The sequence below is a fragment of the Dermacentor variabilis genome, unplaced genomic scaffold (assembly GCF_050947875.1).
Source record: "Dermacentor variabilis isolate Ectoservices unplaced genomic scaffold, ASM5094787v1 scaffold_12, whole genome shotgun sequence".
Lineage (NCBI taxonomy): Eukaryota > Metazoa > Arthropoda > Arachnida > Ixodida > Ixodidae > Dermacentor > Dermacentor variabilis.
The window spans coordinates 40,541,855-40,559,193 of record NW_027460280.1 but is presented as its reverse complement, the minus strand read 5'-3'; the positions used below and the strand labels follow the sequence as shown (position 1 = coordinate 40,559,193).

At 45.0% G+C, this 17,339-nt stretch overlaps 1 protein-coding gene across 1 annotated transcript in view; it reads right to left on the bottom strand.

Moving 5' to 3' along the window:
- Positions 1 to 17,339, bottom strand: part of LOC142566035 (26S proteasome non-ATPase regulatory subunit 4-like) — a 47,490-nt gene that overhangs the window by 23,151 nt on the left and 7,000 nt on the right. The window contains exon 8 of the mRNA XM_075676738.1: positions 3,917 to 4,028. Coding sequence (XP_075532853.1) covers positions 3,917 to 4,028 — 112 coding nt within the window. The remainder of the gene's footprint in view (positions 1 to 3,916; positions 4,029 to 17,339) is intronic.

Below are 17,339 nucleotides of genomic sequence, written 5' to 3'. Positions count from 1 at the left end.
CAGAGTGAATTAGGCGAAGTTAATTAAGGCACAGTTAATTAAAATAGAGTTAAGGCACTCGAACCCACGGTCGTTGAAGCCTCGACCTTTGGTGGTGGCAACAAATTACATAAATAGATGAACTAATTTATTAATGAGTGAATTAAGAAGTACACTAACAATTATTGGATAATTATTAATAATGAATTAACTACGCATTACCTAACTAGGCGGATTTATAATAATTTCAATATCAAAGCTACGGCAAACATTACTTTGGTTGTGCCCAGCTACGCGGCATTCGCATATTTTAAAACTGGCTGAAGTTAGCTGGGACACACGGTATATACACGCTCTCAGCACTTCATTTCGGGATAAAAAAATGAAGCTAGCACTATTTCTTTCATCAGAGCACCGCATTCACAAGTGCAATGTTGAAACTTGCCTGAGCTTTGCTCCCTTGCGAGCAGACTTGCACATTCAAAGTAAGATATCGCTGCAGGAACGGAGCATAAATATGCATTCGCGTCACCAAATAAAATTGCATGATACGGCCCGTAAACTCTTCAAAACGCACACGGCATTTAAAACGCATAAGAGTGTGGCAAAAGTGCACCGAGACTGCAGCAAAACACGCATGTATACAACGCGCCAAAACACATAAACGACGGACAGTGCTTCATCGCCCTGTCCGCGCAGTGCTGACCGAGCAAAGTGCGACAGCAGCGCCATGAGATGCGAGGATCGGTGGTGGGTCCACGCAGTCGCGGGAGTTTGAAAACAACCTAGTCTAGTAACGTTGATGCGGCGCATCGTAGAAGCCGCAGCGAAAAAAAAAAAAAAAAAGAATGCAGTGCCCGGGCAGGCGGCTCCAGCGCGCTCTCAACGGCGGTGATTTCTTTCCAGGCCGCCAGCACGATAACGGCTCCGCGGGCATGCGACTTTTTCTGGTCGCCGCAAACAGCGGGGTTTCCACTCCTATATGTTTCTTGCTCCGTGCGTGAAGCAGACCGAATAATCGAGCATGTACAAATTTTTGGAGCCCCAAAAATCAGTCGGCGACTGGATCATGATCAGCTGTTTTAACCCTTTGAAGGTTTTCGCCGTACATGTACGGCAGCGGTTTTCTGTCCCGCAAGGTCTTCGCCGTACGGGTATGGTTCCTACCCTCTGTTTGAAATTTCGCGCCATAATGACGATGCGTGCTCACCGGGAGGTGCTGCCACCTCTTAGCACTTACAAGATGAGGTTGAAATTAGTGCTACCTTCTTGGGGAGATAAACAGAGCTGATTGCTAGCTTCAGTGCGTCGCTCTGACTGTGGCAACGCCCCTTTGGCGGTTTCGGTTTCGCCGCGTGATCGCAACGGAGGTGCACGAAACGTCATTTTTGTCTTTGTCGGCACTCTCTTGCAGGGCGGTGGAAGTTGATTTCTATCTTGATTGGCGCTGCTCTTAGCTTGCTTATCAGTGCCTTTCGCGAGGTATTCTCGCTCTCAGTGGCAACGCGCTTTCGCGGTTTCGGTTCCACTGCGTGATAGCAATGGAGGCCCGCGAAACGTGGTTTTTCTCTTTGTCGCCACGCTCTCGCAGGGGCAGCGGAAGTTGATTTCTATCTTGATTGGCACTGCTCTTAGCTTGTTTATCACCACCGCTCACGAGGTATTCTCGCTCTCCGCGGCAACATGCTTACGCGAGAGGGTGCCTCAGACCTCTGCCCAAGGAAGCCGCACGCAGAGATGTCATGTGTGCGCCAACACAACTCCTCGCTCTAAGAGAACAGACACGCATTTTAGGTGTGCAGACTGCGATAAGGCGCTGTGCGTAAACCCGTGTTTCAAGGAGTACCACGCTCGGAAATACTATTGAACATTTTGCAGTTCTGAGTGATGCCGACACCAAACTACTGTTCCTAATTATTTTTTACTATTTATTCCCGACTTTATACATTTTGTGCATTCAAGATTTGCAATAAAGTAATTTGACCACCTGGGAAAGTTTTTTTCAAAATAATTCGACCCTCACAGGGTTAAACGGCGCATTGTTGGACACACGGTCGGGCATGTTTACACACAATTCTCAGTAGGAGTGCGTCGATGGCGGCACGGCGCATATTCGTGCAGGTTAGTTTGCTTTGACGGTGCACCTATATTTAGCTTACCTCCAATAAAAACATGCAACAAGTATTTGGACATGTGTGAGGTGCACCACGGCATCACATTCGGGCGATGCAGGCTTTTAGGGCTAGTGGTGCGATCAGTATAGACCATTCTACAGCACAACCTAAAAATAAGTTAACTTTCGTGTATTCGACACGCGAGTTCACACTTTTGACAATCTTAGTAAACTGTCCAAGATGTACGGAGATCTCAGATAAGGTTCTCGTAGGCATATTTTATATTTAGAAATCAATATACAGTAAAACCTCGTTGAACCGTACCCGCTTAAACAGTAGTTTCATTTGAAAGTAGTAAAGTCAAATCCCCCACTCAGCGACCATTGAACATAATGTGCTTTGTATCGTACGTATCGGTTAACACGTAGTGTTTCCACCTTTCGTCATGCAAACACGGCGGTGCGTCGTCTCCATCAGGCGGCCAGGCAGAACAAGCCTCAGAGATCAGCACAATGGCCTCCAAGTGCCCTATGCGTTTGCGCGTGAAGCCACATCAACATCCTTTCGGCGCCGTGCCAGAGAGCGTTGTGGCGTCGTGCAAGTGAGAACTCCCGTGATGCCGAAACTCGGATATAAAAGACGCCGGGTGCTTAGCTTAGAAGAAAAATTAGACATTGTTCGTGCTATCGAACGTGACGTGAAAAGTCGGCGCTGGCACCTGTTCGACTACGGTGTGTGGCATTTGGAATGCGAAGAAGTTGCTCGGCAGCGCTGCTGCAACTGCGAAGAGATGTCAGTTATGAGGTCTACTTTTCGCAATCGTTGCCTCTGTTGTTGCCGAAGTGTCGCCTAGCGACAGTGATAAGGATAACACAGAAAGCGACAGCACAGGCAATTCAGGCCCAACAGTTGCAGAAGTTGCGTGTTACGTTAGCCTCATGAATGCAATCATCGTAACGAGAACGGCAGCCCGCAATGAAAAGGTGCCCCGCAACTTCTGCAATGCTACCTCACCTGTGCACGGAGAATATGCAACGCGAATGAGGAACCTGCCATGCAAGTGTTTGCCAGGAAGAGGGGGCGGGCTGAAAAGCTGGCTCACAGCTTCAGCAAGTTTGAGGCCGCTGTCATCGCTGCTAGGCCACCGCGGCATCAAACGAAAATAACACAATTGTCGCGCGAAGTGAACAAATACTGCATGTCTTTTTTCTCCTTTCATCGCACTCTCTCCGTGCTCCGTTTTTGACAAGTAAGTGGGCAATCTCATGCTATTTCGGTTAAGCAGTACTATTGTTTAGTGTGTACTTTTTCCGAGCTCTGGCCAACTACGGTTTAAGGAGGTTTCACTGTACCAAACTATTTCCCGATCCACTTCGAGTTGGATGTATCCAAGATCCTGAAGGGGCAGTGCAAGACAACAAAGACAAAGGACAGCGCTGATCACAACTGATCGTCCGGTGTCTTTCCTGCTTTGTTTTTGTCTTCTTGCACTGCCCCTTCAAGATGTTCAACCAGTACCAACTTGCCCAAATGTCGATTCTTCTACAGTGCATATCCGTAATCGATTGTCATCAAAAAGCTGTCCATACAGGAATGCAACACACTGAGTCCATAATTTGTTTAGCGCAAAACAACGAACACAAGAAAGACGACAGGACAAGGCGCTTGTCTTTCTTGTGTCCGTTGTTTTGCGCTAAACAAAGTAATTATGTATTCGAACCAACTAGGCCGCCAACGCATTGTGCTCAACACACTGAGGTTTAACTAGAGCTTTCATTGCTTTAGTAAACTATAAAGGTATCAAAAGAGGACTGCAGCCATACATTCCGTCTCAGTTGTAGGAGCCTGGGTTGCTTGCTTTGCAGAGTTAGCAGCTGCCCGCCTGGCCTCATCCTCCTGACGCTGGCGTTGTTCCTCCATAGACACACGTAATGCCTGGAAAAGACCATACATGCAATAGTTTATTTCTATTCTAGGATTTACACATGTTGCAAGCATATTAAAAGGGAGGGGATACATTGTTACAATAGTACATGAGGTAAGGCACATAAGAATGTTGGTAGGAAACACAGCACAGATATAAGATGCTACTGTATATAGACCGTTTCACCGGGTGAGGAGCATACGGCGCGCGGAAAGCCTTTCCTCCTCTCTGGCTTGGGCGATCCGGCGCGGCGCTACTTGAAAGTATTGCTGTCGCGTGCTGCGGAACGATTTTGAGATGTTTTAGATCGTACTTTGTGAAATTTGTGCCATGTTCGTTCATATAAGGTCGTCAGGGAAGCCTTTCGGTGCATCGATAACCACTGTAGGCAGAAATATGTCTTGGGGGCGCAAAAATGTGACGCGCATAATCAGCCGCGGTGTACGCGCATTATCAGTCGCGGTGCGTGTATGTGTTGTTTAATATTTTACTTATATCGATTTTAATTCAACAAAGAAAACCGGAGTCTCTCTATTACCAGCATTAAATGGTAAATCAGCTCACTGTCTGATCGATTGGTGTAGGGAGTAAAACATAAAACATAAGAGTGCATGATCGTTCGTGCACAGCCAACCTACGGCAACCACGAAACACCTAAACGGGAAGCGCTATCAAATATTTGTGATACACTGACATCGTTCTCACGCATTTCAAGTCTAGTATGCTTGAAATTGCCATATGTCTACGCTAGCCTTGCTGCATGAGGCCCATGGCGCTGCTTAACACAGGGATCACTGCGGTTGGTGAGCCAGCACGATACATTTATAAGCTCTGTGCTTCGGCATTGCCTTTTTGGCCTGCATACAGCCATTATATATGAGAGGGTTCGCATAAAAAGAATGCGATGGCTATTTTTGAGCGCAAACTTTCCGTAATACGTGTGAGTGCGTCGTAAAGAACCGAACGAACACAACCGAAAAAAAAAAAATTCTGTTATCATTCTCTTTCTCTGAAAAGCAAGAGAAAACGGGCTAGTGCCACACAACGTTTATAGATATATAACCGCTGATGCCGTATGCTTGGCCCATGCGCTATATAGAACAAATATATCCGTAATTCAGCACCTACTACTGCTTAGGACACTTGTGCAGTTCGTAAACGGTCACTTTGCTGGACTTCACTATTTCCTTAAAGACCCCACAAGGGGGTGTTACATAAGGGGTGCGTTGTACAGAGATGCTACAAATGCGACAGGTATTTAACAAGACAGGTATATGGATACACTTTGAATAAAACGTGATGGACAGGTGATTGAAACAATGTTGTGGGGAAGGCCACTCCATTCTGAAGCTGCACGGCAAAAAAATGATGCAGAAAAAGTAGCGGTGCCAGAACGGGGTCGGGTGACTTGAAGTGGATGGCCCGTGCGAGCGGCGGGAGCGATGTAAGGTGGATGGCTGAAAGAACTGTGATAAAACTTGTGGTAAAGTGATAGTGTGGCGATCCTGCGGCGAGACGAAAGAGTGGGCAGACCAGAGTTATTCTTAAGGGATGACACGCTGATACCATATGAATAAGAAGAATGAATGAAGCGAGCAGCACGATTTTGCACTGCTTCGATAGCGTTAATCAAATAAACTTGGTGAGGGCTCCAGATTGGTGATGCGTACTCAAGTTTGGGTCGAATTAGCGAGTGGTAAGCCAAAAGTCTTACGTGGTAGGGTGAGTGACGCAGATGACGTTTTAGAAATCCTAATGATCGGTTAGCCGATGAAATGATATTCGTGACATGGGTGTGCCAGGAAAGATCACGGGTTAGTGTTACACCAAGGTATTTATAGGATTCACTTGTTTCAACTGGTATGTTAGCGATTTTATAGGGAAATTGGAGCGGGTTTTTGCGGCGGTGGAAGGAAAGTAATTTACATTTGTTAGGATTAAGGATCATTAACCAGCGGTTACACCAGTCGAACACTTTATTAAGATCATTTTGTAGGGCTGTTTGGTCAGATATGTTAGTTATTTTGCGGTAGATGACACAGTCGTCAGCGGACATGCGGATGTTACATGATAAATTATTAGGCAAGTCGATATATATTAGAAATAAAAGTGGGCCGAGGACAGATCCCTGCGGCACGCCGGACGTTACAGGGAGCGAGTCAGACTTGACATTGTTAAGGGAAACAAACTGAGGGCGGTTAGTCAGAAATTGGGCGATCCAGTTTAGAACGTCGTGTGGCAGATTTAGTTGAGAGAGCTTCATTAGTAGACGCTTGTGTGGTACTTTATCAAAAGCCTTGGTGAAGTCAAGGAAAATAGCATCTGTTTGTAGGTTAGTGTCGAGGTTAGCATTCAGGTCGTGAAGAAAAAGGGCTAGTTGGGATTCGCATGAGAGGCCTTTTCGAAATCCGTGTTGAGAGGGATTAAAAAAGCTGTTAGAATCAAGGAAATGCATGACCTGAGGGTATATGATATGTTCCATGAGTTTGCAGCACACACTGGTTAGAGATATGGGGCGGTAATTTAACGGACAGTCTCTGTTGCCTGCTTTGTGAACTGGAATTACCTTCCCACACTTCCAGTCGTAAGGGAGAATTCCTGAGGAGAGTGACTGGGAAAACAGTAACAGTAAAAATTCGGCAGATATGTGCTTACTGTTTTTTAAGAGCTTGGAATTTATTTCGTCCGTACCAGTAGAAGATGACAATTTCATTTTTTCAATTAAGGACAGGATACCAGAGAAACTAATGCTTATGGGTGGAATTTCTGGTAAACTAGCGGAAAACAGTTCTGTTTCAGTAGGGTTAGGTTCATTTGTAAAGACAGACGAAAAGGCTATATTAAATATATTGGCACTTTCTGAACAACTTGCTTCTTGACCAGATTGATTAGTAAGGATAACAGGAAGGGTGTTTAGAATTTAGGGTTTAGAATTTGCCAGAAACGTTTGGGTGAATCAGCAAGGATTTTTGGTAGCTCAGTGTGAAAGAATGAGTATTTAGCGTTGCGCACTTCTGTTAAGTATGCTTTTTCTGCAATGTTGTATTTGTCCCATGCGCAAACACTGTTTCTAGTCTTGGCGACACGAAAAAGACGTTTCTTCTTGTTTTCAAGCGATTTTAATGACTTAGTAAACCAAGGTTTTTGGCGGGTGGGACGGAAAGTTACCTTAGGGATGAAGTCATCAGCTAATCGGTTCATTTTGTTTTTGAAGAGTGACCAGTTTTCGTTAATAGGTCGTTCCCAAAAACAATCTTGAAACGATGGAAAAAAGGCATTAAGTTCACTAATGATGGCCCCATAGTTCCCCTTGTCATATAGTCGAATTGTTTTCCTGCAAGCTTGGCGTATTTCGGGAACAAAGGCAAAATTAGCATGGATTACTTTGTGGTCACTTATTTCTTTTAGAAATGTTATAGAAGACAGGCGCCCTGGATCTGTTGTTAAGATTATGTCAAGAATATTGGCGGTATCGGAAGTGACTCGTGTAGGTTGTGATATCAGCTGAGTAAGATTAAGTTTAGGCAAACGTCAAGAAATTCGTTAGATTCTTTCGCATTGGGTGCTGACGAGGCTAGGGTCATCCAATCGATATTCGGAAAGTTAAAGTCTCCAAAGAGAACGATGCGAGCATTAGGGTATTTAGTCGAAAGTTTGGTTAAAATATTATTAAGTTCGCGTGAAAAATCTGGAGTGTGTCTAGGAGGCCTGTAGCAAACTCCTAAGAGCACAGACTGTGGTGCGGAACGACAGATTAACCATAATATTTCAAGGTCGGAGGATATTTTGATAACAGAACACGAAAGCTGTTTGTTTGCAGCAATGAGGATGCCCCCGCCGCGTGTGCTGAGACGATCCTTTCTAAAAAGATTAAAGTTGGGCAAGTCGGATAAAACTTCGCCATCGGTGACGTCAGAGGTCAACCACGTTTCAGTTAGAATAAGTAAATTGCTACTGGATGAAGATACAAGGCTTGACACGTGGTGGCGTTTAGAAAGAAAGCTGCGAATGTTTGTGAAAATAATCGAAAAAGAGAGATTAGCTTTGTGACCAGGAACAGAACCATTTAATGATTTGGGGTGGGGAGGGGGTAGCTATGATTTTTCATCGACAGTTTCGGTTGCATCGTCGAATACGTAGAGTTTGGAGCCCATAAATAATGTTTTATATCGTAAAAGAAAAGGACCAGATTTTTCTTTAGCAAAAGCGAGAAAGTGCTTCCGTGCGTTCCGAACGTGAGGCGAGAAATCTTCCCCAATGCTAAAATGTGTATTTTTGAGTTGAGAGCCATTAGCGAGAACAGTTTCCTTGGTTTTAAAAGAGGTAAATTTTACTATTATGGGGCGGCACCGGTCTCGCAAGCGGCGACCAAGACGGTGGGCACGCTCTATTTCCTTAGATTCAATGGCTACATTGAAATGGTCCCTGCAAAACGCAGTGATTAGCTCCTCAGACTGAGCGTTGGTCTCGGATGGCGTGTCGTCCGCTATGCCGTAAACAAGTTGTTTCGTCGGGAGCGGTTTTCCACGTCGTCCAGCCGAGTCTCCAATACCGAGACCTGTCGAGTAGTCTGAGAGGTGGTGGTTGCAACGGTGTCTAATTCCGTTCGGAGCGTTTGAAGCTGGTGGTAGTGCGATTCTAAACTGTCTATTCTTTTGCCTAGTTCGGAAATGGTTTTATCGGTGCTTGAGAGCTGGCTCTTTAGGCTCTGCACGTCTCCAATGAGCTGGGCTTGACCAGAAGACAAGCCTTTTAGTTCATTTAGTATTTCATTTAGGGTGGGGGGGTCCTGGGTTAGTTTCAATGTCTCCGGATAACATAAGTGGCAAAGAACAAACACTGTTAATACAATCAGACATGATACAAACACAGCACTGAGGGCTCGGTAGCTGAATAAGGCATCTATTGCTAGATTTTTTAGCGAAAAGGCGACACTGGTTACTGACCTGCATGGTGAACAGAAGTGGGTTAAGCCGTGTCGTTAAAATATACAAGCTTAATACGGACTGTAAGGTATGCTGCTATTAGCAGCCAAAACTATTTTATTCATGGGTGGAAACCTCATGGATCCAACCAAGTAGTCACGCAATTTAACCTGCAGCGAATAGATTGAACACTTGTCAAAGTATAACAGCACAGCTCCTATCGTAGCAGAACGGTACCCATGCTGTTACGATCATCGCGTATGTTTCATGGCTCCTAAACCGCAGCTTAGGAATAGAGGATAATACTGCAATAAGGTCAGTCACATTAGTAATTGGAACATTCAGAAATACACAATTGACTTCCGAGGCTGATTGTAGGCTCAAATATGCGCGCACACATCGGGCTGCGTGTTCCGTCCACCAATTCTAGCCACGACACCTTAAACCACTTCAGCACGCCTCACAGAGCCGTTTACCACGTAGAAGACGCACATCATACTAAACAGTCCGCACGACCGCGAAAACAAACGCCAGAACCTACCGCCGAGCGTATACCTGCCATGCAAAAGACCGCTTTCACCCAAGCCAGTATGGCGCTGCTCATAGGCGGCGCCACTGCGTTCACAATATGACGGCGCCTACGAAAGAACGGTCTATAGCTATGAACATAGGAAGGGTGTCTACCAAATTGACATCTTCAAATTCCCAGAGTTTTCGAGGTTTTCCCCGAGTGACACAGAACTTTATTTTATGCCAACACAGGCTGACACCACGTCACCCAATGCTGTCACTCAAGCACAAAAAAAAAAAAAAAACCCTAATAATAATAATAATAATAATAATAATAATAATAATCCAGTTTGAATAGTAAGGAGTAGGGTTTATTTTATTCAAAATAGAAAACTGAAGGGAGGGGTTAGAGAAATGCACAGCAAATAGAATACCTTCAAAAAAAAAAAAAATATGGTAAAACCCACTGCAAATAGAGTAACATTCTCAAACATGAATAAAAAGGAGATGCATACAGAAGGAAATATTTTTAAATATAAGCTATATTTATCAATTGATAACAAGCTCATTCATATGAGGCCTGAACTTTGTCACAAGCGAGATTCTCTCGTAACAGCTGTGAAGTCAACTCAACTGTCCTGACATACTTTCAGCCCGCGCACGCCTCAGTGTTTCGTTTCACTGCTTTCAAGAGTTTATTTGGTTTGCATGAGGGTCACCTGCATCGTTGCATCAGCCAACAATGTATTTTGAACTCAAGCTCCTTGAAAGAAGCGGCAGCATGCTTCTTTTCTGGTTAATTCCTCAATGTGTCGGTCCTTTCTGTTCTCATCCTCCTTTTGCCACGCATTTGCGCCACCGACCATTTGAAGCATCCTCTTGGTCAGTTGTACAGTCAACGTCCAATTTTTCGGACTCCCTAGGGCCTCAAAAACGTCAGAAAAATCAAATCGGGCAGTCAAAAAAAATGAATGCATGTCTCTTACTGCCCTTACGGGCTCAAATCATCACAAGCATGTCCTAAAAAGCTCCGAAGGCCTGTCACTACACTTATTAGGCATATCAGTGCTCGTACTGTGACAGGAGACGGCGGGTGCACGTGTGTATAATTATGGAATGTGTACTGTGTCCCGTGACAAATGCCCCTTCCCACGCTTGTTAAGCTTCTTCACAATACTTCACGTACGCTTCACTATGTACCATCGCTGTGCTGAGGCGAAGCTGCCTTTCAGGAACCAGCATCATGCAATGTGCCACGCCTTCTAAGCTTCGAAGGCAATCGCGAGGATTACAGAGGCGAAGTCAGTGCCATTACTGGCAGCGGCGAATTCTTTCAATAAAAAACACGGCACCAAACGGCAAGAGCCTTAATAGTGAACATCGAAGCAACTAAGCCTCGCGTTGCTGCAGTGGCGGCTACGGCTGCCAGCAGATCTGCCTACGAGAGCGCTGGTTCCAGGCAGCGAGATAATCTAAAGGCAGTGTTGGATTTGATGAATGCTGTTTCGGACCTGGGGTCGCAGCAAAAAGTTAAAAAAAATCGGATAGCAAAGGGTTCTTGAATCTGAAATTTCATACTTTCTTATACATTGACTCTATTGGGCACGTGGTGGTGCCGCGAAGCCATCCACATATTTGGGAATTTCCTCAAAATTGGCCGTCTGGAAAATCCGTTGTTGACTGTACACTGGCAACTCCTCCAGCCGACAACACTGTGTCAGAGAGAATTCGTTACGATTCCCCTCTTTTACTTGAGCCAGCAGTAAGGAGATTGTTCCCTTTCAATAAAATGAAAGCTAATTTTCCCTGATTGAAGCAAAAATTCCCAGAGTTTTCCCTGAGTAGTTCTGGACTATTCATTCCCTGATAATTCCCAGTTGTCCCAGTTGGTATACACCCTGATAGGGGGGAAATAAATGCTTCGAAAACATAGGGAATGAATCAGATGTTGAATTGCATTTTTGTTATACATTACTCAGTGTGGCAAGAAATCCGACCGTTTGTTATGGTGACCAATTTGTCATGCAGATGGTTCCCCTTGAGGCACGTTTTTGGAAGAAATATGAGTATATGACAATGTTTTGGTACACTATGGTGAGCTTACAAGGACAATCAACATGTGTGGAAATGTGATGGGCAGGTATGGTGTGAAGTTATGATAAATGTTATGACAGCACACAGCAAATAGCTGAAAGGGAGGGGAATGGTGACAATGTGTTTTATGCTATTTATACTGGCAGCATGATTATTAGACAAGATAAATGAGTTACGATTCTGCAAGGTAACTTAATGAAGTTATGCGGCAGGGTCCTATTTGAAGTGGTATTTTCAATAATAGGTCACACATAATACAACTATTTTCAGCAGCCATGTTGTAAAAGAAAATCAGCGTTTCAGGTATCCAAGCATGGAATTTGCTCATGAGGACATGCGATCCTCACAAGAGGTTATGTGCTTACCAAGCTATTTGTAGTACAGTAGAATATCGTTAATTCCAACTCCAAGGGGGACCGGAAATTTGTTAAGAGTAGAATGGAGTTCGAACTAAGGAGATAGTTTAAATATAGCACCAATACAACTGTGCGGTACAGCACACCAAACCGAAAACCGTCGCTGAAGTCGCATTGAAAGTTACCTTTCCTCCATCAGTGACCGACATGTGCCGGAAGGCATGCTGAAGGGTGCGGTGATGAAGCGTGTGCTAGGGTTTCCTTCCTGCTTCTTTTAAGGCAAAAATGGGTTTATAGAAAAAAACTATTTTGAGATACAGTGCTGAAAATTGTACATTTACAGGGTGTCCCAACTATCACGCACCAAGATTTGAAGACATGCAAATGCCACGTAGCTGGACATAACCAAGGTAATGTTTGCCGTTGCTTTGAGATACTCATTATTTTTTGCATTCTGCCTCATTCGATAATTAGTCTAATTAAATTTATCAAATACTATAATTAGATTAAAAGTGTCCAGGAGAAAATTGTAGAGCAACATGAGAAACTCCCAATACAGCTTTCTGTTGCTCCATACATGCTACATAAAAGTTTTTCTGAGCGTGAAAGAAGCCCGCGAATACACGCAAAACTGCCGCAAGACTGGCCGCTCGAGGCACTTCACATGTATTCGCGGGCTCCTTTCACACTTTTATGTAGCACATATTGAGCCATAGACAGCTGTATTGGCAATCTTTCATGTTGCTCTACAATTGTTAGCTCTCCACTTTCATTTCCATTATTTATAATTTTTTTAATTCATTTCGTAAGCACAAGTAATTTCCCCTATGTTGTTCTTGGTGTCAATGTTGGTTGGCTTCTTATGACTAATAAAAATCGGGCCCCTCGGTTAACCCCCTTTGTTCTAGTTTATTACATAACGAGGGTCTCGAATCCGGCAACATTGATGCCTTCAGGTAGCATGCGTGGGTTTACTGACCAGTTGCCTTCACCCAAAAAGATCACGCACTCGTGACGCCTGCGGCAGAAAGGATGTTCCACATCCGCCACCAAGGTTTGTGAGTGGTAGCGTTGGTTAACACCCCCAGGGTTATAGTACGAAACAAATACCCAAGAAAGTGGATGAGGAAACGTCGCCGCGATAGCTCAATTGGTAGAGCATCGAATGCGTAATGCGAAGACGTGGGATCGTTCCCAGCAGCAAGTTGTTTTTTCATCCACTTTCATTTCCATTAATTCATAATTTCTTTAATTCATTTAGTAAGTACAAGTAATTTCTTCCGTGTTCTTGGTGTCAGTGTTTGTTGGCTTCTTGTGATATGAGGGTTCGTACAGGCTTTGAAGGCAGAAATTCAAGGGTTTTTAAGGACTTTCAAGGCCTCCAAAAGTTTTTTTCAAGGACTCATTTCAATACTCAATTTAGTACCCTTTATAATGAAACAACTTTTTTAAAACATGCTGCAACAAATTTATTGAACACTAAGAAAAAGACGCACTTACAGACTAGAGTAGTTTAATACTAAACTAAGACAGGTCGTAACAAACGTTCATGAAAGCTCCTGAAGCTTTGTGATTATTTCTTGCTTAATGTTTAGAAGTTCTTCCGTCTTGCTTTTTGCTGTTTTCCTAAGGCAACTTGACTTCACAATGTGCACGACGTCGCCTGTCTCTTCTGCTTTCTCAGCAAAGTTGTGTGCTGAAGCTGTCAGATCAGCAACGGTTGCTTCAAGTCTTGCTTTCTTTTTTTTTAAGATATCAATTTCTTCCTCATCAAGGCGCCTCTGACTCTTTGCTTCTTCAAGCTGCTCCTTCTGCGCCTCCAGATATGCATAACAATGCCTTACAGCTGAAGCGGACGTCCTCAACTCCTTTGTTATAGGAATGTTAAGGATGCCACCTGCCTTATCAATGGCATCACATAACGCATTGTGAGACATACGACAGACTTCAGGTTTACCACACAGACCCGCCGGTTGACACTAAATCCTCTTTTCACAGTTCACAGTTGCCTGGCCGTGGCTGAGCACAAGCAAAAGTTGGACTACTGTCCAAAGCTCAGCGTAGGAGGAATTGAACTTTAGGAATTCTAAGAAAACAATGTCTAGCCTGTCAGAGCTCTTTTCAAACAATCGCAGCTTGTGCTTCTCCATCTGCAGCATTTCGGCGTACTCAGAGAGAACAGAGTCCCGTTGGTGATCGCTCAACCTTTTTGCAGCGATGAGGGCATTCAAAACATTCTTGAGTCCTGCTAGGCACTGGTCTGGCTTGGTGCACATTTGACGGGGATCCAGTGAGGAAAGGCCTCTAACTAAAGGGAATCTTAAAGGACTCTTCTCAAGAACCTTTTTACACACACTAACAAGGAACTGCTTGCATTCTATTTTAAATGCAAACACATCTTTTGCACTGACCTTGGAATTCTTCAAAATTTGTTCAGCAGCATAACCAATGTCCACTTTCTCAAGTGCTGTGTGACTGTTCACATCTTCAATGTTGATTTTCAACAGGCCTGTAGTCCCAACTCACGCAGAGAGAACTGAAAACTTCACAAACTTTATGAGAAGCTTCCTGACAATTGTTTCAAGGCCCCTGGCCAGAAAAAAAAAAACAAGTGGTTGGTCTGCCTGATAGTCCGTCGGGAAAGGTTTCAGAATTAGTGCAATCCCAAGGGCAAAGTTTTGCTGGGACTAGTGGGTCACTGGAGAAACTGAGCAAGTTTTGAAAGGAGACACATTTCGGCTGGTTCACTTCTTTCTTTCTTGCAGACTCAATGTAAATTCTCACACCAGGCCACAGTGAAAGGGCTCGTGCAATTAACAGAACGTTTTCCAACCAGCAAAGCGCGACATACTTAAGGGGAAATGTAGCCTGACCAGTCACCGCTACGAAGTCTTCTTGCCTCGCCGGGGAATCTTCAAACAATGCACTTAGCCGGATGTCCACTCCCCATGAATACTTTGTTAAGCGCAAAAAGACAGACACAAGAAAGACGACAGGACAAAGCGCCTTGTCCTGTCGTCTTTCTTGTGTCTGTCTTTTTGCGCTTAACAAAGTATTCATGGATTCGCACCAACTAGCCCGCCAACGCATTGTCCACTCCCCACTTGCTGGCAGTTACACCTGCCCTGTAGGCGTTGTGCACAACGTGCAGACCGCGAGTGCCTAAATCTAGGCATTGTACTTGATAGCTTTTTTTGCAGGTGCTCCTGAAAGCTTCTGAAAAATTTGAAGGTGACATTCGGTCCGTCCATGGGCACTTGTAGGATCTTAACAAGTGGTAATGGCTCCAGTGCCTTCAACAATTTATCCTCAATGTCATCTGCCGTCGTGTGGCCCATAAAAACAGATGTGAAGTACCTTGTTATTTTTTTAGATTCATACCAGTACCTGACATGTATATCCATCTGCTTCTGATGGAGGTAATCATTTGCAGATTCATCAAACAGAACGACGTAATAGTCGCACTTATCTATCGCCTGATTAATGGACGATAGAAAGAATGGTCCAAGACCACGACACGCTAGGTACGCGCACTTTTTCTCTCCACATGTGAAGACCTTCGCCACTTCGCTATCAGGAAAATTCTCTTGAACAGATTGCTTGTGTGGGCGGATGAGTTGTACGAGTAATGACACGTGACAACTTCCAAAGCCCACAATATTTCCGCTTCAGTCACTAAATCGTAAGCCTTGCTTGCGGCATTCAAATTCGAGGACTGCGTTTCGACCACACGAACGGATTCGCCACACTTGCGCGATGTCACGTAGTTCAACATGGAGCTACCTGCTGCGTTCTTCATGCTCGCGCTGTATTTCGAACTCCTCTTGTGGCTCTTCAGTGCAGACTCTCCCATCGACGAGATGTCAAACACTTTTCCACACGATCTGTATCTAGCACAATGCGAACTTGTGGTGTCTGGCGCAATCCAGTCTTTGTACTCGTCATGGCTAAGCCACGATCGCTGGAAATTGCACTTCTTGGGCATTGCGCGCACACACAATTACGTCCACGTCCAGCGCATGCCACAATACACATGCTCTGAATAAGCCAACGGGAGGCGATTAACAAGCGGTATGAGGACGGCAACTATAAAAAGTGCGCGACAGCAGCGAACAAAAAAACACAGCCCGACAATATGACAACATGGAGGACGAACGCCCGAACCGGACTGGATTTTCTTGGCTTAGATCGGGAGGCAACCCTCACTTTCAATGTGGCCAGTTGATCAACGGGCATTCGCTGAACGGCGCCAATGACTATCATCATGGAATTCAAGGGTTTTTCAGCACCACTAAATATTTCAAGGTTTTCAAGGCCTTGAAAATCACATTTTCAAATTCAAGGGTTTTCAACGTTTTCAAGGACCCGTGCGAACCCTGGATATGATTCATGAAAATCGGACCCCTCGGTTAACCCCCTTTCTTCTAGTTTGCTGTGGAAGTTGCGATTTCCAGAAACCAACCTAGCACCGCAGTTTTGAATGCGTTCCGAGTTTGTAAGAGAGACTTGAGGGTTCCAAGCTGTGTTAAGTGTACTCTAGTACTGTGCACACATTTGTGTTGTGAAGCTGTTCTTTTAGACTTTTGAGGGTACAGTCGAACCAGACTATATCGAACCCGTTTACATAGAATTATTCTATATATCGAACAATTTCTGGACACGATGTAGTTACAATGAGTATATATCGCAAAAATTACGCTTACATCGAACAAAAATAGCAGCGACACCCGATATATCGAACGTCAAGCGGCGGAAAGTGCCCCCGGAAGTTGGCTTTCCCTCGCGGTGGCGGAGAAAACCCGGCGGCGCGGCTCCATCCAACCGCTCTCCCTACCGTGACCGCGCCTGACCGCGCTGCTTCGGACGAGCCATCGGCACCCCCCCTGCAAAAAATTATCCTGGCCCGCCCACAGCGCTTGCTCAGACAGCCAATCAGATGCTCTCGTGCCCTCGCCATGCAAGATGGCGAAAGTGCGACTTGTCTCGCTGTAGTGTGCGCCTTGTAGGCCTTCCCTCGCAGTGTTGCCGTGATGAAGCGGAAGAATTTGCCTTTCGTCGTGAAGCTCGCAATCATAAATCGTGTCGAACGCAGTGAGAAGTCGGATGTCCCCGCGGAGCACAAGATTCCGAGGAGCACTCTCAGCACGATCTTGAAGAATAAGGGGGAGATTAGGGCTAAAGCGTCCAAACTCGCGACCCGGTGCCCGTGGCGCCCGACCCATACGCACGGCCGTGTACGAGTGGTTAATCTGAAATTGCTTCAGCCGTGCAGACTTCCGCGTGCTCGGTGATGACCGTAAATTCTGATGAATGCGACGAAGCCGTCGCCAGTGTTGCCGAAGTTTGGAGCGAACTGTCAGAATTTTCGGAAGCTGTTGACGAATCAACGGTGGATGAGTTTGTGAGCGCAAATGATGTGTCGCGACCACGGGAGAGC